The 25,450-nt window shown below is 48.1% G+C and overlaps 1 protein-coding gene across 1 annotated transcript; it reads right to left on the reverse strand.

The window, feature by feature from the left end:
* Positions 1-5,092: 5,092 nt before the first annotated feature.
* LOC109744345 (putative E3 ubiquitin-protein ligase SINA-like 6) lies at positions 5,093-5,651 on the reverse strand. Its single transcript, XM_020303454.1, has 2 exons — positions 5,580-5,651; positions 5,093-5,497 (listed from the first exon to the last, which is right to left on the reverse strand). The coding sequence occupies exons 1-2, from the start codon at positions 5,649-5,651 to the stop codon at positions 5,093-5,095; spliced, it is 477 nt and encodes a 158-aa protein (XP_020159043.1).
* Positions 5,652-25,450: the final 19,799 nt, after the last annotated feature.

The raw sequence follows: 25,450 nt of genomic DNA on the forward strand, positions 1-25,450 counted from the left end.
CAAGAAAATTACAACTTCATTACTTACTAGGTGGTAAATTTTTAAATGGATTTGTTGCCACCTAACAAAAAACAAAGTTGTCATTGTATTCGTGTCAATGTTATCACAATGTTTGCATTAAAGTTACTGGATGACAAATTTATCAATATCATGGCAAATTTGTTAATGCTTTGGTGGGAAAGATGATTTTTCTGTTGGAACGAACACACATGAGATATAGTATCAAAGCTCTCATTGAGACAAAGCTGGCAGTGAAGATCGATCATAAATTAGATACATGGTGTAAGAGCAGAAAATATTAAAGTTTGAAAATTATCATTTGAAGTGTCGATGTCATTGACCGCATCATCCTTGAATGCATAAATACATGCATCGCATCGAGTATCTCCTAGAGCGAATGTTCCCTATTAGCGTCAGATTTTCCTTTTTTTGTAAACTGAAACTTGTATTACTCAAACCCCACGAGTGTTACAATCTCGATCATACAGCAAGTTCCACAGCTTTGGGAGGACCAGATCCTACCTAGTCATAGTTCTACCTTCCTCTCTAGCAAAGGAAGCCAAACAACCACTAACATTATTTTGGGGTCTATGAATGTGAGTAATACTAGTCTCCCTAAGACTCATCATCAGCTTGATCTCTCTGATAAGATAAGCATAAATTGATCTGGCGATGTCACAACTCTTCCAAAATAGTCCAAAATAATTTTAGAATCCGTTAGCCAGCAATGGCTTCCTTGCCTGCTCCCATTTTGACCCACTCCGGCGTTTTCTTTGTACCGCACCCTACAAAAGTATCTATTGTATCGTGTTTATTATTGCACTGTGTTATTTTATAAGTCTTGAAAACCTCTTTATAGTTATATTATCAATTGATTGGTTTGGTCTCACATGACCTAGTATTTTTTTAAACAAGACTTATCATTTAAATAGATTAAGAGAGAAGTTCTTTTAGACAAAGCCCAATAAAGCAAGGAAACAAAGCAATTACTCGTGACATTACATTAGTTAAATGCTTTGCAAGGCCCCATGGTGATATTTCCTCCAAGATCTTGGGGACGATGACGCCCGTGGTGACGGAGAGGTTGTGAAAAACCTCACATTATACTTCTTCCAAATCTCCCAAGCAATAAGCATCATATGGATAAGAGGGCTTTTCTAGATTGAGCCCGCTTGTGAAGGGTCTCGATCCACCACTCTTTGACCAAAACTGTCGCGCCCCACTCGGAAGGAGAGATGTCTTGGAGACCTGGCCATGCCTCGACTTCACCCCAAACTCTGACCGTGAAACCACATTGATAAAGGAGATGGGCCGATTTCTATGGCACATGTTTGCATAATGGGCAAAGGCCAAAATTTAGTTAACATAATGAAAACATGTATTTTGAACCAAATGGCCTAGCCAACTCTAGTTTTGCTAACATTATAGCATGTCTTTTAAACCAAAATTTCCCTGGTCGAGCAAATTTGTAATAAACAATTCTTTTTCAACTATAATACAACTTAAACTACCCTTTTTTATTCAGACGAAAATGGAGGCTAGGTTTGCCGAGAATAAATTTCCTTTTGTTACTCGGTCAAATTGAACAATCCCTTTTAGGGCTTATTTGGTTGATTCCTCCCTAACAAATTTTGGGGAGTTGGGGGGGGGGGGGGGGCTGAGAGGAACTGCACTTTTCACTTGCATGAGATTTAACCCCCCCCCCCACCACCCCACCCCATCCCCACCAAACCGAACAAACCATTTTGCCATCAGTTCCACTCTTCTCGCTCCTTCGACGCATCATTTTTCTTATGCATTACTTAACCGAAGCTGCAGATGATGTAGCCAGGATGGAGACAAGGCCTCGACGAGTTAAGAAAAAGAGTAAGCATAATTGTTGTGGTAGATCTCAACATCCGTAAAGAGTTTGTATCAATTGGAAGCTTATATGTTTATCGTAAAGTTTACCTTGCCAACTATTTGGCTACCCAAATTTCGGTGAAATCTTTGCTTGTCGAAGAGTTGGCAAATATTCACAGGAAAATAAATCGGAGTTCTTAAAATGTCATTGACAAGTTATAACCAAGCAAATAACACAACAGGCGTCGACAAGTTATACCCTTGTCTATGTCGCCGCATACGGCTCTGTGGACCTAGTCCTTAGGTCACATGCACTTAATTTCCGTCCAATCAAGCACTGACAACGATGCATCGATGGTACCATTTGATGGTAATAATGGTCGTGTGGTACTTGTGGGGGTTTGGATGTAATTTGTATTATGTTTAGTGTATTTTGTGCTTCGAACGAACCTTTATAACATACTCCCTCCGTTTCAAAATAAATGTCTCAACTTTGCACTAACTTTAGTACAAAGTTATACAAAGGTTAAAACATTTATTTTGAGAGGGAGGGAGTACAATATGTGGGATTTTTTTTCCTAAGAAAATAACACATCCGTTTTTTTTATAGCGTAGACTCTACAAATGTCCAAACAATCCTACCATGGTGCAGCTCGGATCTTTGGTTTCTACAGAATGCAGGGAGAAGCAGAAACCTACAGCTGTAGGAGTACTCCACTATGAGGGAAAACTGTAGTACAAGAGCCTACGGGCATATGACCTGCTGCTATGTGCACCCTCAGTTGTCGCAGTCGTGAGCCTAAACTACAGTGTACCCAATGGGATGTAACTTCACAAAAAGACTGTCACACTAAGGCCGTGTTCGGCAGCCCTCCGCTCCGCGGCTCTGCTCCTGGAGCGGCCAGAGCGGAGCGGTCCGTAGTACATTTTCCTAGAGTTGTAAAACTGGCGCTCCTTCCGCTTCCATATTATATGAAGCTGGAGAGCTGCCGAACAGGGCCTAAATCTCACCGATATGTCATCTCTTGTTCTCTTTCTCTGCCATAATGGTTGGGGACCTACCCATGCGCAAGAGAGCCTGGCTTGCGTGCATAGTGGAAATCCTGCAGAAATGTCCTGCGAGCAGCCATGGTGACGGTCGTGCCTACTGCCTACTACGGTCTACAGACAACACTTCGGTCAGAGGACCGTCCTCTCACGTTGTTCATTAGTGTGCCTTGGTCGCCACGGTTAGGTCAACTCCACCGCACGACCCCATCTCATCTGGTCCTATCCGTTTGGCGTAAAAAAGACAAACTAGACGGCCTAGCGTGCCACGGCCTAGACCTATCTGTTCCGTTTTGTGTCCGGACCGACCATTTCGAGTGCAAACATGCGTCGGGTTTGGGTCGCGGCGGACAGCGAACGGACGCGTCGCTAGTTCGCGCCAGGGCCGTTTGGTAGGCGACCACCTACCTCCCACCGCCCGACATTAATGCGCACGCGTGGTCGGCCCCACCTGTCATCCGCCCAGGCGAACGGTCGCCGTCCTTCTTAAATGGGGAAGCTGTGGACCGGTCGTCGTCCACACTCCCAACTCCAGCCTATGCTGCCTCCTCGATGTCCGACACGCCCCAAACCCTAGCTCGACCTCTCCCCGTCCTCGATCTCGTCGGCCGGCCGCCTCGCAGCCATGGTTTTCTGGAACACCGGCCGCAAGGGGAAGTACGACCGCGAGGTGGTGCAGGCTCCCGTGTACCAGCCCGCCCGTGTACCAACGGACCGCCGTCCCACCTCTGGACGCCGCCGGACTACGTCGACCTCGTCAGCGACGACGACGACAACGGCGGCCACTGAAGACGGCGACGGGCACGACAAGAGCGTGCGGGCGGTGTTTTTTATTTTGTTTTTTATGTTAATTATGGCAATGTGAACCGTCAAACCTAGCCGTTTTGTGGCCGTGATTAACTTATGTTTTATGTTTTTATATTTGCGTTTATTTACTTTTTAGGCATTTCATGTTAGTTTTTCTGTTTTTTTTAATCACGTCCACTTCGGACATGATTTGGGTTGAGGCTGCGCGTTAGGCGCACCCACGACCCAACGGACAGAAGCGGACGTGGACGAACCCATTGCCGTCCCAAACGGACGAAATCCGGTCAAACCGGACGTCCGTTTAAGGTCGTGCGGTGGAGTTGGCCTTAGCTCCGCGCTGCGACAGAACAGATTTGCACATGACCATTACTAAGCCGTCTGCCACAAAGAAATATATTGATAACTTTTAACCCAAAAAAAATTTTGCACATGACCATAACTTCCGCGTCAGAACAGACATGGCAACTTTTAACTCAAAAAAATTCGTCGCAATATATTGATATGAGATCTAGTTTCGAAGATCTCATCGGGAGAGATTTAATGATGAAAACGGATCTTCAATCGAATTTTTCATTTAAGAGATAAAGCATTTTAAAAATTGAAAGTCCAAAATGATTCCCACATGCATGCATGTGATGACGTGGCGTAGTCTGTGTGTTATAGGGCGTGTGAGCGGGTTTGGCTCACACCACACATGTGGGCGTTAGTGTTGTCCTTAAATATTGGTATCCAACCAATCAGCCTCGTAGACGCGAATTGATGAGGACATAAGGTATGATCTCATGTTTGGTTTCCTCCAAAATTCTGATAGTATAGTCTTGGATGCCATGGGTGGGACCTGGTGTTTCCTCCAAATATTTGTACACTTTTTATGTTATACCCCTTCCGTCTTATCATGTAAGACATTTTTTGCCACTGCATGAGAGTAATTTAAAGTTTCATGTGCAGCTTTAATTTCTGAGATTCACGAAATATTACTACAGTAGGCAACTACTCCTATGAAATAGCAAAAGTGTTTATTTGCAGCGCTAACACAGAGTATTACAGGTGTCAGGAACCACGCCAATAATCATTAGCACATGACAACAGTCAGCAGCATCAAACGAGTAGTCTCGCCTACATCAGTTGCTGTACCACATTGCGTAAACTCATCAATACTAACAAAATGCATAACCCAGGACGAACCATTGATCCTTGGAATATTTCGAACTAACAAAGATATGCATGAGACCAGTAATGATATACTGCATCTATCTTCCCGATGCTAATTACTACTACGCCGTCCAAATATAAGTCGCATTTTGATTGTCGTCGAGAGACAAGGGATCATCAATCAGTCAGTGCATGCTTCTGTGGAAGCAGATAGCGGAGACGGCCCACTGATCAGGGAACCCCCTCAGCAGGAGAAGACAAGGTTGACGACACTGAAGCCGTCGCGGAGGTGGACGCTGTTCTCGCCCCCGGTCAGAACGGCGGTGGTGCACGGCCACCCGTGCGCCGCGGAGAAATGGTCCCAGAGCGCCGTCACCGGGCGGATGAAGGCGCAGGCCTCTGCCGGGCAGTGGCATGGCCCGTGCCGGCACGCCTGGAGGAGGTGCGCGCGCTGGTCGTGGCGGGCCAGCCTGGCGGAGCAGCCGTAGCCGGCGTTGGGGCATGACACCTGCAGGCACCCCAAGATACGGTCCACGCTGTAGCACGGGCGGTATCCAGCGCCGTCGAGGACGCGCCGGCACGCATGGCACCTCCGCGCTCCGGCCATCTTCTCGCTGCACGATGAGCACAGCAGGTGTCCCACGTCACACTGCGGTGAACACGCCAGCGATATGGTTAGGGGAGGATACGTTAACGTTGTGAACTCTGCGAGATTTGCGTGCTTTGTTTACCTGGAAGACTGGCGGCTTCAGTGGGGAGTAGCACGCGCTGCAGTCAAGTGCGCCGCCATCCACTACCGACATGTTCTCAATCACGGTGCGCGTCGACGGCGGTGACGAAGCCATAAACTCCAGATGAACTATAGCTCATGAAAGGAATAGACCTAGTTGCTAAAAGACGGGAATATTTCTCACGAGCGGAATATTTCTCCGGATGAACAACAGTGGGAAGAACTAGATGGAAAGAGAAGAAGCCAAAGGCGAAGGCGAACTCTCTAAAGAAACGCTAAGTTGATAGTACCCTCCAAACATGAGTTCCACCTGCTTTATAGATAAAGCAACCATCACGTCTATACAATAAAATCAAGCTTAGAGAAAGTAATAAAAAGTATGATGGAGTAATATTTCTCATGGTGGAGTAACAACACACATGCCCAACAACAAGAGAAAAAAAGCCACCAAATGGCTGAGAAATCAGTGGCTCTATGGCGAGGCAAGTCGACGAGCCACCAAATGGAGGGTCATGTACACTCATCAAGGATGATTGGGGACAGTGGCGGAGGCAGGGGGGGGGGGGGGGGGGGGGGGGGCGAGCAGGGGCCTGCCCCCCCCCCCCCCCCCCCCCCCCCCTAACGATCGAGCGATGCGTGAAAGATGCATAGGCAATCAGCGATACGATCGCACGTACAAGCATACTTGGGCCCCCTATCTCAGGTTCTGTACGTGTATTTGGGTAAAGGAGGAAAAAGCCCATAGTAAAAGAGCCCACTAGCGGCCATATGGGCAATGTAGCCTCCGATCTAATCTCCTGAGATACTGCTTAAAAAAACTAATCTCCTGAGATGCCTCTTTCATCCGTGATTGGTGTGTAGTTGATGGGATTAGAAGCGGCTGCGGCTGCGGCTGCCGTGTGCCCTTGCCACCGTCTGCCTCTGATCTCCTTGCCCTACTACTCACTATCTGATTCATACGACGAATTAGCAGGTTAACATATCACACTACTAATCTCTCTCAACTCTCATCTCGTATCAGTGTTGAAATTTGAAACTATACATAGATTTTAGTTTCTTTTTAGATTTGAGATGCTACCAAGAATTCATATTGTGTAAGTATCCCACAAATTATCGTGATCCAAATTATCTTGTATCGGTTCCTATTTGTGATGCGAAAAATTTCTATGTCAACCGTATACAGTATAGCTAATTATGAAACTGAAATTGCTCAATTATGAAGAGAAAAAGCCCTGCCAAACACCATTAAAATTAATTTGGTTTCCAAGCTGGTTCCTTCTGAAATTGAAATTCCTCAACTATGAAGAGAAAATAACCTGCTGCCAAACACCTTTAAGATCAATTATTTTCTAAGCTGGTTACTTCGAATTCTCAACTTACTAAAATTGTTAAGGAGGCTGTTGTGCAAGTTATCAACCTTGCTCTCTGTAATTATCTTTTGCACTGGATTTTTTTTTCTACTTTGCTTGCCCTCCCTATACCCAAATCCTGGCTCCGCCCCTGATTGGGGATTATGTTAGGTATTAGTTCTTTTTAGTCATAACACGAGTTATTGAGTGTTGAACTGAGCCATCTCCAACGACCACACGTAAAAAAGCTCATGCATCCATCCGCGGACAGGGGATCAGTCTCCGGACATGAATGCGGAATACAGCCATCCAACGCTAGCCACATACATTTTAAATTATTTTTCAACAAACCGGATGAAATTCATGCAAACACCGGCGGATTACGTACAAACATGACGGATTTCATAGAAACACGGCGGATTAACTATATTTCAAACATTTAAAAAAACCCGCCCTAAACCTATCCTACGACAGCGGCGTCCGGCATCCAAGCCCGTGTTGTCCTCCTTCCGCCGTCTCCATGAGCACCGGCGATAGGACCGATGAAGTTAAGGTGCGGTCTCCGGCGATGAAGAGTAGAACACGGGAGACGGACCAGACCGCATAGGATACCAGGCCCCGCTGCCTCCCATGGCCTACTCATCCTCGGAGGAGTCTGTGCCTTGTCCGTCGCCGGTGGACGTGAGGTCCACAAGGGAAATGATGGCGCCTTGGCTATCGTCGTTCCATCGGGCCGGCTAATGGTTCGCCGGCGGCGTGTAGGAGGCGCTAGCTATGTTCTCCTCCGCGATCGCCTACAGCTGCGCCTCCGTGGCTGTCGCTTCCTGCCTAGCGGTGGCATGAGCGCGGATGACATCGTAGATGTCACGCTGCTCCGCGACGAAATTTGGGTTAGCCTCGGCCATGGCCGCCACGGCCTCCTCGCTCGCGCGCTCGCCGTAGATCTGGCGCTCCGCCAACCGGTGCTGCTCCAGAAGGAACATGTTGTACCACTATTCCTCATGTGCCTGCTGGAACACCGACAAAGGCGCCGATGCAGGCTGCACCTCTGCCATGGCGGCGTTGAACTGTGCCTGCGCCTACTCCATGGTGAAGCCGGCGTGCACAGGAGGCGCGGGAGCCGGGGCGGAGTCGTTGGAGCCCGTCTCCATCATGTTGTCGTCCTCGTCGTTGGAGACCTCAGGCGAGCTGTCCGGCAAGCCGACCTCGATTCGCCTGGCATGACGGCTATGCCAGGCAAGGGCAAGGGCGGCCACTGCGTACTTTATCTCTGGCGATAGACTGTCCCATAGTGCTTTCCCGCTGATGGTCATGGCGGATGCAGTGCAAGGGAGGAGGATGTGGAGGGGCTGGTGTTGTGGTCTGGAGTTAGCCGGTGTCTTCCTTTATATAGTGGATTCCGGTGAGGCCAGGCATCCCGGTGCGTCAATGCGCGGCACCGGAGTGGGTTGCCGGCGAGCCTGCTTAATGGCGGCAGACAGACGGACAGCGGCATTGAACGGGCGCCGTAGATATCCGTCATGTTCCGTCGAGTCACACGTCTCCGGCATTGAACAGGCGCCGACACCGGAGACGCGTCGCGGGTGGCGCCCTCGGCAGGGGTGTCGCTTCAATGGTGGAGGCAGCGAAAGGTCGCGTCCTCCCTGAGCTGTCTTCAATGTTGAGCGGCGCGCTCTACAGCGACATGAATGCGGGCAGCTGGCACCGGGCGGGAGCGCGTGCGGGAGGGTGGGTTGGTGTGCCAGGGCAGTCAGAAAACGGGCTTGGGATCGGTCCGGACTCCCGCAAACCTCCACAACGTTTGTCTCCGGTTTGGGGTAGAAATCGCGTCCGGACCGCTCTGAGGACCGATATAGGTTGGCGTTGGATGGCTTCCGCGGTTTGGACACCCCAGCCCGGACGGTTGCGGGTCCGCCATGGAGATGCCCTAATAGCTATCAGGAAGTTTCCGTTTTCATGTGTTTTTTCGTTCCTTTCCACATAAGAAATCATGTTTTTATTTTTGTTTCGCAATATTACATTTTGGTTATATATATATATATATATATATATATATATATATATATATATATATAGAGAGAGAGAGAGATAGTTTCCGTTTCATTTTCATCCTTACTACCCACCACACATGACACGTATAGGTACCTGTATAGAGGCTATATTCTAATTAGTTAAGATCAATATTTGACTAATGACACACAAATTAGATATGTGAATGAAGAGATTGTTAGTAAATATCCTTATTTTTGGAACGCACAAGAGAATTATGCGCCGATTTATTTAGAAAAGAGAATCAGTTACAATGGTTGTTGAGGGTTGCCATGGCAGATCCTAGACTCCGTAGAGCCACCCACAAACATACATGAGACGATAACTCACGCACGTCCATGCCCATGCCCACAGTGGCCAAATTTCGTGTTTTGACCTTTTTACAAAAATTTAATCGGATCTGACACAGGTTGCCAAAAAAATCAGGATATGATCATTTTTGCAATCGCCATAGTATTTGGCGGTAGGGTATAACTGTCTACCGCCACGATCTTAATGGTAGAATTTAACTACGCCGTCACGACCGTTCGATATAAAAAATACCCTATCATCAAAGATTTTGACAGTAATCTATTATAACCTACCGCCATGATTTTTGGCGACAGGGAACCGCATCGCACGGTGTACCCCCGCATGCGCAATGCACTGCCCTACTGTACATGCGCCTCTCCATAGCATAGCATGCACACGAGCTAGCTACTCATCAACATGCAGCCCTAGAGCGAGCTAGCTACTCCCTACGTTCAAATATAGATGACCCAATTTTATACTAACTTTGTATTAAAGTTAGTATAAAGTTGAGTTATTCATTTTAGAACGGAGGGAGTAGTACGCATCGACATGCAGTCTAGCTAGTAGCATGCAGACGAGCTAGCTACCTACGTATCAACATGCAACTGAGCTAGCTAGCTACTGGCATCAACATACGCAGCCGAGTAATATGTGGCCTTATTTGGATTCATGGGTTAGAGTTAGTTTGATTTAGTTTGGGCTTAGATAGTCCTAAAGTATTCAAACATGAGGGATAGTGTGAGCTAGTTGCATCTAACCCACCTAAAAAAAACTATCCCACCCAAGAGGTGCTAATTGGGGCTAGTTCTTCTGGGGCCCACTAAAAAATCACTAAAAATTCTCTCTATCCCCGCACCAGACCCCTTCCTCTCGCACCCCCTCGCGTGACTCCTCTCCCGCAGCCCTCGCGCGACTCCTCTCTCGTTCCCCATTGCGCTGCCGACCGTAGCGCCGCGCCACGGGCACACCAGGCGCGCCCTCCTCCGGCCGCCGCTCGCCCTCCGGCCTTCGAAGCTCGCCCTGCTCCCCGTCACCCGTCTCTCTCTCTCTCTCTCTCTCTCTCTCTCTCTCTCTCGTGCGCGGCGGCGGCACATCTACCAGGGAGGTCGCGAGAGGTGAGTTCGTTCGCTCATCCTCCTAGCTGTGCGCGTGGCGGGAATCTGAACTGGCGGCGTGGCTGGATCAGTCAGAGGCCGGCAGCTGGGGCTTGAGGTGGCGTGCATGGCCGGTGATTGAGGGTTGGGCGGCGGCTGTGTGCATGTGGCTGGTGCATGCATGAGCACAAGCACGGCTGCGTGTGCGGATGCGCTAATGATTCTTCTCTTCTGGTGCAGGTGATTTGAAGCCATAATTCCTCTTCTCCTCTCTGCCGAAGTACCGTGAGTATAGCTTGGAGCAGAGCACCCACGATGGACGGAGACGGCTTCGACATGTGGGGTTCGCAGCCATCGGCAAGCGGCTCCGCTACCCACATCGGTCTCCACCTCAACTAGCAAGCGCCAACATCGGAGGGGTTCCCGGGGCTTGGCTCTACGGAGCTTTCCTCCAGAGTGACGATGACGAGCTCCTCCCTGGGCGCGTCAGGGGCTCCGGGCTCCCTCCCTATCGCCCACCCTACGCCCGACGACTGAACTTCGGCGGCTCCTCGCCGGCGGCAACCGGTCACGGAGGAGGAAACGGTGGCGTGTTCCTCGGCGGGTCGTCGTCGGGGGCAGGCGGCGACGTTCGGCAGCGCGCCAACTTGGCCGCCGCGGCACCCAGCCACCGTAACCAGCGCACCAACATGTCGTTCAGTGGCGGTGGCGGCTGCCAGCGCGTACCCCTCCGTCGGGCACTGAGGAGTGCTGTCGGTGGGCAAGCATCCAGCTACGGCGCTCCCTTCGACAATGGTGATGAATAATTGGAGGAGGATGTGGAGGAGTTAGCGAGCTCCGGAGGTCCCCCGGTGCGCCAAAGCAATCGAGCCCAATGGAATGATGCTAATAATGCTTGCTTGTTAGAATTGTGCATTGAGCAACGTGCAACAGGAACATATAATGGTACACAAATGAGTGTTGAAGGGTACCAAGCTATTGTCGACGACTTACTTGCTAGAAGGGGGTTGGTGTATCCCCGTTTGCAGGTGAACAACCAGATACTCATACTCAAAACACCCACCTTTTTGGCGATACATGCAAGTGCACACAGGGTTGGGGAGGAAACCAGATGGAACCATTGATGCCGACTCTGAGTTCTGGATAACACACACAGAGGTACACTTTTCACTAAGGCTAGTTTACTTGAATTCTGAAGTGTGCTCTCATATCTTAACTAGTTTTACTTTTTCACTATCCTGCAGAAGAAACCATACCTAAGGAAGTTGCAGTGGGGTCCTCCAGCAAACAAGGAGTTGCTTGATCAACTGTTCAGAGGTTACACTGTGGATGGAAGCACAACCTTTGTGCCTGGAGATGATGTAAGGGCATATTTCTCCCTATGTGGTTTTGGTGATTGATGACAATGCTTTTGCGGACTAATCGTGTGCCGTGAGCATTTCAGATATATCATGTCTAGGCACAAGACGATTCGGTGCCCCTCGGAACATATCGAAGACGGCGTTTCTCTACGTTTCTTTTCGGTGGACTTGAGTCGTAGGAAAGCCGTACTATTAAGAGGGGTCCGCTTTGGAAAGGTTTGGGTGGAATCATCATGTACACATATGTTCCTTTTGCACCACCTTTCCGTTGCCTCTTTGGAGCCACCACTGTTTATCCATGTCTCTGCAAAATGAAGGACTCCTAGTGTTTGTTGTGTTGTGGCATGCAGTAGTACTGCAAAGGCCCACGGTAGTACCGGCCAGGGACGCGGTAGTACCGGAGGCCCTTGCGGTAGTACCGCTCCCCTAGCGCGGTAGTACCTTGGCCTCGGGCCGGGCACAACAGCACGAGCAGAAGTAGGAGCGGATGTAATTTTTTACAGCCGCGTCCTCGCGGTAGTACCGCCCCTGGTTGCGGTAGTACCGTGTCAGATTTTTGCACAGATCGCAACTCAGCGAAAGTAGCCACGGATGTATTTTTATTCGTCCGTGCCTTCCCATCCCAGAAAAACCCTGCCTTGCGGTAGTACCGCAAGGGCGAGCGCTAGTACCGCTCCGGCGGTTCTACCGTTCTCTGCTTCAATGCAACAGGGCTGGTCTAGCTCCTGCTACGCAAGCGGTAGTACCACAGTGCCCCGCGGTAGTACCGCAGACCCTTGCGGTAGTACCGCATGTCTGGTGCGGTAGTACCGCATGTCGCGGGCTGGGTAAGTGGATAATGGTTGAATTTGTCCTATCACTATCTAAGGGAAGTCTTCTTCTCCGAGTTGACTACCTCTTCCATCCCCAAGCTCCATTGTTGCTCTCAGATCCATTTTCGCCAATCTCTCTCCCTAGCCAATCAAATTTGTTGATTTTCTAGGGATTGGTTGAGAAGGCCAGGTCTACAATTCCACCAAGAGAAATTTGATTCCCCCCACTAATCCCTTGCGGATCTTGTTACTCTTGGGTGTTTGAGCTCCCTAGACGGTTGAGGTCACCGCGGAGCCATATTCCATTGTGGTGAAGCTTCGTGGTGTCGTTGGGAGCCTCCAATTAAGTTGTGGAGATTGCCCCAACCTTGTTTGTAAAGGTTCGATCGCCGCCTTCAAGGACACCAATAGTGGAATCACGGCATCTCGCTTTGTGTGAGGGCGTGAGGAGAATACGGTGGCCCTAGTGGCTTCTTGGGGAGCATTGTGCCTCCACACCGCTCCAACGGAGGCGTACTTCTTCTCAAAGGGAAGGAACTTCGGTAACACATCCTCGTCTCCACCGGCTCCACTCTTGGTTATCTCTTACCTTTACTCGTGCAAGCCTATATTGTGTTGTATCCCTTGCTTGCATGTGTGCTTGTTGCTGCATCATATAGGTTGCTCACCTAGTTGCATATCTAGACAACCTACTTTGATGCAAAGTTTAAATTGGTAAAGAAAAGCTAAAAATTGTTAGTTGCCTATTCACCCCCCTCTAGTCAACTATATCGATCCTTTCAATTGGTATCAGAGCCTCGTCTCTTTATTAAGGACTTTGCCGTCCGAAGAGTATGGTTGACACCGTAGACGGTGGGGAGGAGCACTCCGGTGTGAATCCGTCCTCGTCGACGGCCGATGGGGGATCCTCGGTCTCTCGTGAGGAGTTCAATGCGGCTTTGGACACACTGAAAACATCCATGACGACCGAGGTCGAAGGCATGTTCAATAAGTTTTTAGAAGGCCTTAAATTATCCACCGCACCAGTGAAAGTGGGTGATCCCGCTAACAAGGTGACGGATGCTAACTCCGACAAGGGGGAAGCTACTAGTGAAAAGGTTCCTTTATCTAGTGGTAGAAATGGATGTGGCATCTTTGCCCATGTTGAACCTCCACTTACTTATGGAGGACCGGTTCCCTCCACTCACTTGAATCATGTTGGTCCTCCTCCTAAGATTGTGAAAATGAGGATTTTGACTCTTGGGTCTATCGCTTTAAACGTCATTTAAATCATGTTAATACTAATCTTTGGAGAATCATTGAGCAAGGTTTCTATCCGCATGACCCAAGCAACTTCACTCCTAGAGAAACCGCGGATCATCAATTCAACGAGAATGCTCTCTTCATCATCCAAGATGCAATTCCATCCGAAGACATTGCGCATCTCCGACCTTTCACCGTGGCCAAGGAAGCATGGCACCATGTTGTTTCCATTTACAAGTGAAGCGCAAGCATTCAACACTCCAACTATGAAGTGGTGCAAGATGAATCCGATGAGTTTGCTATGAATGAAGATGAAGAACCTCATGAGCTTTACCGAAGATTAACCACTCTCGCGGTCTCACTCCGAGATCATGGGAGCAAGGATACGGATGACAATTGGATCAAGCGCAAATTTCTCAAGGCCATGATGCTGTACCATAAGTCCATGTCCTCCGTCATCCGTAAAAGGCCGAACTTCCACACCTTGTCCTCAAGTGAAGTGTTGGATGAGTTTGTGGCGATGAGGATCTTGGACAAGACCGCCGACAATGCGGTGTTGCATTCTCAAAGAGCAAAGAAGCCAAACCTCGCCTTGAAGGCCAAGGCTAGTGTGGAAGAAGAGGATGAAGAGGAAGAAGAGGAGAGTAATCCTGAAGATACAAAATATGCTTATCATGAGCACATGGCTCTCGCTTCAAGGCAATTTTGGAGCAAGAAGAACTCAAGGCCCAACTTCAACAAGAACAACTCAAGTGGCGCCAAGGGCAAGCAACGTGTGAGGACTTGCTATAATTGTGGCAATGTGAGCCACTTTGTTGCGAGTGCCCGTGTGAGAAGAGGGAAGACAATGGTGGCAAGCTCATCCGAAAAGGCAAGGCCAAGTCCTTCCCCAACATGAACAACTTCACCAAGAAGACTCCTCCCAAGGGGTTGGTGGCACAAGAAGAGTACAATGAGGATGATGATGATGAAGACGGTGAGTCGGTTGCCATGGCCTCCGTTGCCATTGCAACACCTCAACGGGTGTCCCTCTTCGACTCACCAAATGAGAACATCACCGCCAAGTGCCTCATGGCTAAAGCCACCAACAAGGTAACCCCCAACATCAAAACTACCATCATTACTACTCCTTCTTTGACAGATTGCATTGATGAAAGTGAGGGGCCTAATGAGGAGGAAAATGAATTTGAGTCTTTTATGAGTAAGCTCAAGGGTAAATCCAAGAAGCACTTTGTTGATCTCTTGGAACAACTTGGTGAAGCCAATGACATGATCGAGGCTCACGAAGGAACCATCTCTAAGATGGAGGGGCATAGTCATGACTATGCAGATGAGATATCGGATCTCTCTAATGTGCTTGAGGAGGAGCATGGTCATCGTTTGGCTCTTGAGGAGTCACACAACGATGATCATGCTAAATTAAAGAAAGATCTTGATCATGCTCTTGTTGTATCTCGTGTGCTAAATTACGAGAAGGCCAAACTTGGGGTTGATCTTGCTAGACTCAAGGAGGAGTTTGATATACTTGACAAGGCTCACAAGGCCTTGAAGGGTACTCATGCTAGCCTTAAAGAGTCTCATGATCAACTCCAAGTGAAGCTAACCAAGGAGAAATCCACTTTTCCTCATATGGTTTTAATTCATAATGCAAATGCTACTAACCCTTGTTCTGAGCATGTGCATCTTGTGGAGGAGAATGCAAAGTTGAAGGAGCAACTTGATAAAGGCCTTGTGTCGTGCATACAAGGTGAGAAGAACCTCAACAACCTTTTGAGCAATCAAAAGGAAGTTGTGTCCAAGGAGGGAATTGGGTTCGCACCCAAGTCCAAGAACAAGAAGAAGAATGACAAGGCCAAACGACCTCCTCCTCTCAAGCAAACATTTGTGAAGGAGGGAGAGGGTGCTTCTAAGGAAAAGAAGAACAATGTGAAGGGTGGTGGTGTCAAGAAGGGCAATGCCACCCCTTCCAACAAAGCCAACGACTTTAACCCTTCCTATGTGTTATGTCGTGCTAGTGATGGGCATGTTTATGCTAAACTTGTTGGCTCTCCTTATGAGTTCATCGAATGGTCTATTTGGGTCCCTAAGACCCTTGTTACTAACATCAAAGGACCCATTACAAAATGGGTACCTAAAACCAAGCATTGATCTCTTGTAGGTGTTTGCTTCCGGTGGGGGATCATGGTTGCTTGATAGTGGAGCCACAAATCATATGACCGGAAGCAAGGACTTGGTGGTGGACATGCACAAGATTCCATCTATGCCCACCAATGTTGAGTGGGGTGATGCCTCGTCTTCTAAGGTATTGGGACTTGGCAAGGTTGTCATTTCTCATGATCTCATGATCGAGAAGGTCATGCTTGTTGAGTCCCTTGCATACAATTTACTTTCCGTTCATCAACTTGCACTCATGGGCTTTGCCGCTTTCTCTGATATTGATATCGTGGCCCTCTTGTGGAGAAAGACTCTTAAAGTAGCCTTTGTTGGGCATGTCGAGAATGGTCTCTATGTGATTAACTTTTCGGAGCGACCCACTAAGACTGTGACATGCCTAATGGCTAAAGTTGACGTGGGATGGCTTTGGCATTGCCGTTTAGCCCATGTCAATATGAGATCTTTGCAAAGTCTTCCCAAGGGGAACATGTCCGTGGACTAAAAAATGTTAGTTTTGCCAAAGATCGTGCTTGCAGTGCTTGTATCGAAGGAAAGGTACATGAGAAGGCTCATCCCCCCACGACTATCATTTACTCGAAGAGGCCTTTGGAGCTCCTTCACATGGATCTCTTTGGGCCTCCATCCTTTGATAGTCTTGGGGGTAGAAAGTATTACTTGGTGATTGTGGATGATTATTCAAGATACACTTGGGTATACTTCTTCAAGAGGAAGAGTGAGACCCAACAAACCGTCATTCACTTTGCGAATGAAGCTCAACGCCAACACAATGCAAAGATCTTGACGATAAGAAGTGACAACAGCACCGAATTCAAGAACTACACCTTGGATGAGTTTCTTAGTGATGAGGGGATCAAGCATCAATATTCCACACCATATACCCCTCAACAAAATGGTGTTGCGAAGGGGAAGAACCGGAGGTTGATGGATGCGGCAAGGACCATGATGGCGGACTTCAAGTCTCCACACAACTTTTGGGCCGAAGCCATCAACACCGCGTGTCATGCATCCAATCGGCTCTACCTCCGCAAAGGCTTGAACAAGACTCCATATGAGATACTTACTAGTAACAAGCCCAACCTCAAGTACTTCCGGGTGTTCGGGTGTAAGTTTTTCATTCTCAAGAAAGGTGTTCGTTTGTCTAAAATTTGAGGCTAGAGCTCATGAGGGCATATTTGTTAGTTATGATACAAACTCTCATGCTTACCGTGTCCTCAAGTGGAGCAAAGTGGTACTTGTGATGTAGGTGATGAAATTCCTCCCCAAGCCATAAGAAGAATGGGTGTTGGTCATATCCTACCCATTGAGGAACCCCTTGTGGCCGAAGGAGAAGGACAATGTTCCACTCAAGTGGAACCATCACCAACCCAAGACCCACACGCTTCCAAAGAACAAAGTGAAGGCCCTCAACCAAATGAACAAGATCAAGGGCAAGATCAACCTCAAGATGGTGGTGAACCACCAAGTGATGCCCAAGGTCAAGTTCTCACCATCGAGCAAGTTCAAGATCAAGGGCAAGCTCAAGATCAAGAACCAGCTCAAGAAGACGCTCAAGATGATCAATTTTCCGCTCCTCAACTCACTCCTGAGGAGGAATTGGAGCATCGTGTGCTAAGATTGTATCCAAGCTCACTACCAAAGATCATCTCATGACAAATGTGCTTGGAAGCTTAACAAAGGGGGTAAGCACTCGTAGACAATTAGCAAACACTGTGAACATCACGCGTTTGTTTCTTGTGTTGAACCCCAAAAGGTCTATGAGGCGCTCGAGGATCCGGGTTGGCTAAATGCCATGCATGAAGAACTCAACAACTTCGAGCACAACAAGGTGTGTAGATTGGCGCCAAGGCCAACGGGGAACCATAATGTCATTGGAACCAAGTGGATATTCAAGAACAAGCAAGATGCTCATGGAATTATCATTCGCAACAAGGCTCGTTTGGTAGCACAAGGCTACTCCCAAGTCGAGGGTATCGACTACGGTGAAACCTTTGCTCCCGTTGCTCGCCTTGAATCTATTCGTTTGTTGATTGCTTATGCTTCTCATCATAACTTCAAGTTGCAACAAATGGATGTGAAGAGTGCTTTTCTTAATGGTCCTATTAATGAGTTGGTATATGTCAAACAACCCCCAGGTTCGAGGATCCCTATTTTCCCGATCATGTGTACCAACTCGATAAGGCACTCTATGGCCTTAAGCAAGCCCCACGTGCGTGGTATGACCACCTTACCGAGTTGTTGCAAGATCATGGGTTTGAAATTGGGAAAATCGACCCCACTCTTTTTACTAAGAAGGTCAAAGGGCAGTTGTTTATGTGCCAACTATATGTTGATGATATTATCTTTGGTTCTTGTCGTGGAATTGTCACGGCAGATGTCCTCGTGCAAGGACTTAGTCGTGGAGCCATTGCAACTAGGAAGCTTAAAGGGGTTAAACGGGAAAAAGGACACGAGGATTATACTGGTTCGGCCCCTTACGGTGAAGGTAAAAGCCTACTCCAGTTGAGGTGGAATTACTTGGGGTTTCGATGACCAGGGAGCTAAACCGCTATGCCTGGCTATCGATCTGATGTTACTTGCCCTGAGCCGCCGCCAGCTCGTCCCTTTATATAGAAAGGTTAACGCCCAGCGGCTCTCAGAGTCCCGGCCGGCTCATAAACTGTGTCCGGCTTGGACTCTTAACTATTCTTGCCTTACACTACAAGTCATGCCACAATGGCAGTTTACCACTACGGGCCTTAAATCGCCTCCGGGCCTTAGACCTATTACTAAACCGCCATCCTTAACCTGTCCTTGGGCTTCTGAATGAAGAGCTATCGCAGCATAACCCGGCCCATCTCGGGCGGGTTACACCAATAGCTATATCCTCAACATTAGGCCCCAGATTGATTTGATCCGGTTCATGTCAATCTTCAATACCTTAAGAGAAAATCTTCCAGCTTCTGTTAGCGCGAAGGTTATAACCCGCCATGACGTCATCCTCTGGATTCTTAGTAACCCGCCGTGACGTCATCTGCCATTAATGCACGTTCTACCCAACGTATCTCAACGGATCCTTATCTTTAATAATTATCCCGAAAATCGAGGCGCCTCAGCAGCTGGATAATCATGTCTTCAGCCTCCTCGTTTCTCGCGCCCACTTAACAGCCGCCCCTTATAAATAGGCCCGACCGGGTCCTCCCTCACTCTTCCCTTTCTATCGTCTTCCTCCTCTCAACACCTCAGAGCCCGAGCTCCGCCGCCGCCGCGTCTCTCGTCTTCCTCAACCTCGGCCGCTGCATCAACCTGAGCTAGTCCAGAGAACGGCGGCGACTCTCCGCAGTGAATCTGCAACTGTAAGTCCTCTTCTTCTCAAACATCAGATCCGCATTAGGGTTCCGCGTTCCTCCCTGTTCTTCATAGTTCATCTCATTTCTTTCACAGTTCTTCCACCGCGACTTCCTTTGATTCGAAAAACAGTACAGAACTCCTGCGGGAGTGGGTTCGCACCCATTTCCAATACTAATAGATCCCCTTTGCTTGCAAAAAGACCTCGCTAGAACTTATGAACTTCTCTGTGCCAGTTTTTAGGTCTAGAAAATTTTCCTTTCTGGACGACCGTTTGATCCAAAATAATTACTGCAACCTGTGAAACTTGTTTGTGCAACACTTAGGCAAAAATTGCATCTGTTAGTTATGGCGGCTCATATCACCGGCTTAAAAAAGGCGATGCGTCATGAATATTCCGGGTCATCCATAACAGAGTCAAATAACTTAATTACTCACGATATCCATAGCGGCTTAAATAACCTGACACAATTGGCCATATATCATTAGGCCCCTTCATAAGCCGCCATCTTAAATACTGAACCGAATTTTCCTCCGGCTTAAATTTGAACCGGAAATTTTATTTTGTCATAGGCTTCCATCCTTCTCAATGCCGCCCAAGGCTCCCAAGGCACCCATTACATGTAACTGGGTTAGATCCAACGTTACTGATAGCACCTTAGCTGACTTCGTGAAAACGGGTTACCTGCCCAAGAAAGAGGTCATGTCCTATCGTGCTCCTGATCCGTCCGAAGAGAGACCTCAACCCAAGGACGGAGAGGTTGTCATATTTGCTGATCACATGAACCGGGGCTTTGCTCCTCCCGGCTCAAAATTCTTCAGAGATGTTCTGCACTTTTTCGACCTGCGACCTCAAGACATTGGACCCAATTCCGTGTCAAACATTTGTAACTTCCAAGTGTTCTGTGAGGTTTACCTTGGAGAAGAGCCCAGCTTACTACCCTTTAGAGAGTTATTCTATCTGAACCGCCAAAATGAATGTGCCAATGGGCCCAGCCTGGAGCTCGGTGGAATCTCAATCCAACGACAGAGAGATTGTCTCTTTTCTTATGCTGAGCCGCCAAGCCACCCGAAAGACTGGAACCAGACATGGTTCTACTGCCAAGACACTTCTCCGGCTGATGAGAATCCACTGCCCGGCTTTCGCGCCCTACGTCTGGAATCAAATCACCCCTTGCCAGATAAACTATCTCAAGCTGAACGTCAGCCACTTACTCCCACAATTAACAAGATCAGAGCTCTTCTGGGGAACGGCCTGAATGGCATTGATCTGGTCCGGGTCTGGATTGCCTGGCGGGTGATTCCTTTAAGCCGCCGCCCCGGCTTAATGTGAGATTATTCGGGCCGGAAAGATGATCCTCTTCGGCACAGTCCCAACGACTTACCCGAGGACGTTATTGATGACATGACCAAGTCTCTTCTGAACGAGAGCCTGGCAGATTGCGGGAGAACAAGCCTAAGTCCTTTCTGCAAGGCTAACCCGGCCCCAGCGGCAAACTATTGACCTGAACACTTCACCTTCCATTTTAATGATTTCGTCTTAACTTCAAGAATCTTTGTTGTATTTTACAGGCTAATGATAAATTCTGGAAGGTCAAGTATGACCATGAAGCTGCCAAGAAAGCCGCCAGGAGAGCCGCTCCCCGTAAGAAGGGGAGTAAACCCAGCGCCTCGGACCTGCTTCGTCTGGAAGACACCTCCGAGTCAGAGGTAGCTCTTGATTCCTTAGGCTCCTTTTTTAATCATATTATTGACACGGATTATCAGCAGGAGGACACCGGAACGAGTCATGAAGTGAATGAAGAGGTAACTATAATTTCCTCCGACTCCGAGCCTTTGCCGAGACGGAAAGTCCGAAGAGTAACCCGGAAAGTAAGATTTTCACATCCTTTAGCTTATCAAGATCCTTAATTTCTTTTGAAGCGACAGATTTATGAGAGCCGGAGGCAGACCCGGACCAGCAAAGATGCAGACCTCTCCTCCGGCTTACCCGAAGCATCAAGAAAGCGCCGGACTAAGGTTATCTACGACTTATATCCTTTTCATCCTTTGGCGGGCGTCACTCGTCAACCGCTCAATTCTTCTGATTCAAACTACCAGGGAACTTCTCCTTCCTCCGGCGACTCAATGCAGTCTAGCTTGCCGGCTTTCAAGACCGCACCCGGGTAATGATGATCAGCTTATTTTGTGCTTATATTACTCATGTTTTTACACTAACCCTTTGACTTTCAGTGTACAAGTAAAGCCCAGCAAGAGGGCGAAGAAAAATAAGCCAGCCGAAGAGCCGGTCCTTACTGAACCTGATGCTTCTGCTAATGAGCCGCCGTCTGCACCAGCTCCTGACACCGCCACTGCTCCATCTGATGAACAAGTTATGGAAGGCTCTGATAACCTGGAGATCCCCAGCCCGGCTCATCCAGATGACCCGAACGTTGTAATCACCCGGACCGAGTTTGTTGAACCGGGAAGACCCACCGTGCTGGCTAGATGCTCTGCCAAGGAAGAACTTCTGGAACGCCGCAGGGTCAGGCTGGACATCACTGATTATGCTAATATGAGCATTGGAGATATTGTCTCTGGCTATATTAATCAAGTGCACAACAGCCGGCACCTGGAAATTGATATGGTGAAGCAAATACAGCAAAAGTCTGAGGTATGACTCTCTTGCTTACTCCATAGTTATCCTTACCATGCCAGCCCCAAGTCTATTACTTATGATGAAATATGTTGTAGACTTAATACCGGCTTAATAATCACTGTAAGAAAACCGGCTCACCTGGTAACACTCAAGGGCCGGTTTAAACAACATAGTTGAACCGGTCCTTACCTTATTGTAATCAAGTAGTTGAGCAACTTTATGCATTAGCCCCCAAGTGCCAAGTACCTTTGCCTGCAAAGTGCTTGGGACTTACTTTCATGAACCGGCACTGTAAATAGAGCCTTTTAGCATACATTAGCCCCCAAGTGCCAAGTGTCTTTGCTTGCAAAGTGCTTGGGACTTAATGTTGCTTTATAATCATCCTAACTGTAACCCGGAATTTGTACAGGCCGCCTGTAAGAAATTTGAATCGGAAATCTCTGATCTAAAGAACCGCTTGAAGACTCAGGAAAGTGAGACCCAAAAGGCCAACTCCGAATTTGAAGCCAGCATATCTGCACTAGAGAAACTGAAGAAGAAGTTTGAAGCAGAAAGAAAAGCCTGGGCGGATGAAAAAGCTGCTTTGCTCAGTCGGGCCGAACAAGAGGAGGCCACTCTTACTGAAAGAACCGCCGAGCTATCCGGCTTAAAACGCCATGTATCTCAGATGGTCTCCGCAATCTTTGGTGAGTTACTCTGTAAGTTTCTAACTAGTTTACATCGTTCATCTCCCATAAGTATCTCAATTGCCATCAGCTCACCTGACTTTGTAATGCAGGTCCCAGGAGTTCCAATCTCAACCAGAACGTGCTGACCAAGCTGAAGGCGGTTTACACCTTGGTAGAACAACTTTACACTGGGTCACAACGTGCCTTAGCCGTTGTGGCTCTGTCAAACGAAGTTCCCACTCATCTGGCGGATGTACTCAGGCGGCTTGCCGTGCTTCCTCAACGCTTCCAAGAGTTAAAACGAGCTTCTGCAAGAGCCGGAGCCATAGCCGCTCTAAGCCGGGCCAAGGCATTTCTACCAGAGCTAGACCCGGCCGACATCGCCCTTGGGTATCCTAGCTTGAAGGAAGACGGCACTCCCTTTGACCAGAAAGACTTCGCCGCTTGTGTGAAGAGTGTACGCCCGGTGGCCACCTTAATTGGAAATGACACAGACCTTACCAAATATCAACCGGGCTATGACGCGGAGAATCAGAGGATCCCAACACCTCGTTATGAAGCAGTCAGCCTGATTCCTCCGACTCGTAAGCATACCTTCGCCCCTGAAGTTGACCCGGCCGGGTTAATTGATGATGAAGCTCAATTTGAAGCCTTGAGTGGCATTGACTGGAAATCATCAACCTTCTAGGACATGGAAACAGCCGGAGGAGCGGAGAGGGATGAGCCGGAAGCTTCAACTCAACAAGCACCTTTGATTTCTTAGGCGGCTCATGGTTATGTCTTAAAAACAATGCCTCACCTTTTGGACTCGGGGAGTCCTGTAATAGAGTAGGACGAACACTTAGTTTTGTCGTGCCATCGTGCACGTGTGTAGCGCTTAACCCTATTTAAACTGCCCTTTTATATTCTTCCGGGTTATGTTTGATCCTCTGCTTTCCTTAAGTTTAAAGAGCTGTCTTTAATTGTCCTGCATAGAAAACAAATCACAAGTCTCTAGGCGGCTTACCGCATGGAGAGTTATACACTTTACATATAACCCGGAAATATGAATCAAAGTCTCAATTATATCTTCGAGATAACCATAACAGCATACCTGCGAGCCTTCAAGTACACTTCCGGTTTATGTAACCCGAATAATGAGGTTGAGAACTCGACTCCGGCTCACCAGCACATATAATGCTTATTATGTGCTATCAACATTATTAATCAAGGTTAAGCCGGCGGAATAAGAACCACCCTTGAATACTTTTGATATCATCAAAAGAACTGGTTTGCAAACCAAGAGATCTCAAAAATTTAGGGGCTTCTGATTCGAATACGACCAGAAAACCATTCCAAAGGGGTTAAGCTAAGATTCGAATGCGATCATATAGCCCCCAATGGCTGTGGCGTTGCCGATCAAGAGGGTACCGATAGCTATGTTCTCTTTGGTTCGAATACGACCTATGTTTGAACAGGAAGCCCCCAAATGACCTTGAGAGTTGTTTAACGACGCTGATTCGAATACGATCCACGTTGGTTCCCAAAGGGGGTTGAGCTATGATTCAAATATGATCAAGAAAAACTCCCCAATGAGCTCGGCAATATGCCAATCAAGTGGGTATCGACAGCTATGTTCTCTTTGGTTCGCATATGACCTATGTTTGAACAGGAAGCCCCCAAGTGATCATATTTTTAACGGCTAGATTCGAATACGATCATAAGCCGGATCAACCTCCAAGTGACCATGTAATATTACAATGAAAGTAACAATGATACATTGACCTTTTGGAGGAAAAAAGGACAGAGGTCCTGCTTTATTATTTATCACAATATATACATGGCTATAGAAATATGTACATTATGAGAGCCGGTGGCTCAAGTGTAATAAGGCCGAAGCTGAGCTATGTTCCACGGCCGGCGGGTCTCCTCCTCCGACTTACGTGAGTCTTTGTGCTCCCGAACATCGATAAGGTAGTATGACCCATTGTGCAAGTTCTTGCTGACCACAAAGGGCCCTTCCCAAGGTGGGGATAGCTTGTGTGCATCTGTCTGATCCTGGATGAGCCGAAGCACCAAATCACCTTCCTGAAAGACCCTGGACTTAACTCGGCGGCTGTGATAGCGGTGCAGGTCTTGTTGGTAAATCGCCGAGCGAGCTGCTGCTATGTCACGCTGTTCGTCCAACAAGTCAAGAGCATCTTGACGCGCTTGCTCATTATCCGCCTCGACATAAGCCGCCACTCGAGGCGAATCATGACGGTTGTCGCTAGGGAGGACCGCCTCAACTCCGTAAACCATGAAGAAAGGCGTGTAACCCGTAGACCTGTTAGGAGTAGTATTGATGCTCCATAATACGGAGGGTAACTCCTCCACCCAACAACCCGGCGTCCGCTGCAAAGGGACCAAAAGCCGGGGCTTGATGCCCTTCAAGATTTCCTGATTGGCTCTCTCAGCTTGACCATTGGATTGAGGGTGAGCCATTGATGAAACATCAAGCCAAATATGCTCTCGTTGACAAAATTCCTCCATGGCGCCTTTAGACAGATTGGTACCACTATCAGTTATAATGCTGTGTGGAAAACCAAAGCGAAATATCACCTTTTTCATGAACTGGACTGCCATGGCTGCGTCACACTTACTAACTGGCTCTGCCTCTACCCACTTTGTGAACTTGTCAACCGCCACCAAGAGGTGGGTCTTCTTATCCTTGGACCTTTTGAAAGGCCCAACCATATCAAGCCCCCAATCTGCAAACGGCCAAGTGATTGGAATCATCCTCAACTCTTGAGCTGGCACGTGAGCCCGTCTTGAGAACTTTTGACAACCGTCACACTTACTGACCAAGTCTTCTGCATCAACATGAGCCGTCAGCCAATAAAAACCATGG

This window comes from Aegilops tauschii, chromosome 1, assembly GCF_002575655.3.
Source record: "Aegilops tauschii subsp. strangulata cultivar AL8/78 chromosome 1, Aet v6.0, whole genome shotgun sequence".
Lineage (NCBI taxonomy): Eukaryota > Viridiplantae > Streptophyta > Magnoliopsida > Poales > Poaceae > Aegilops > Aegilops tauschii.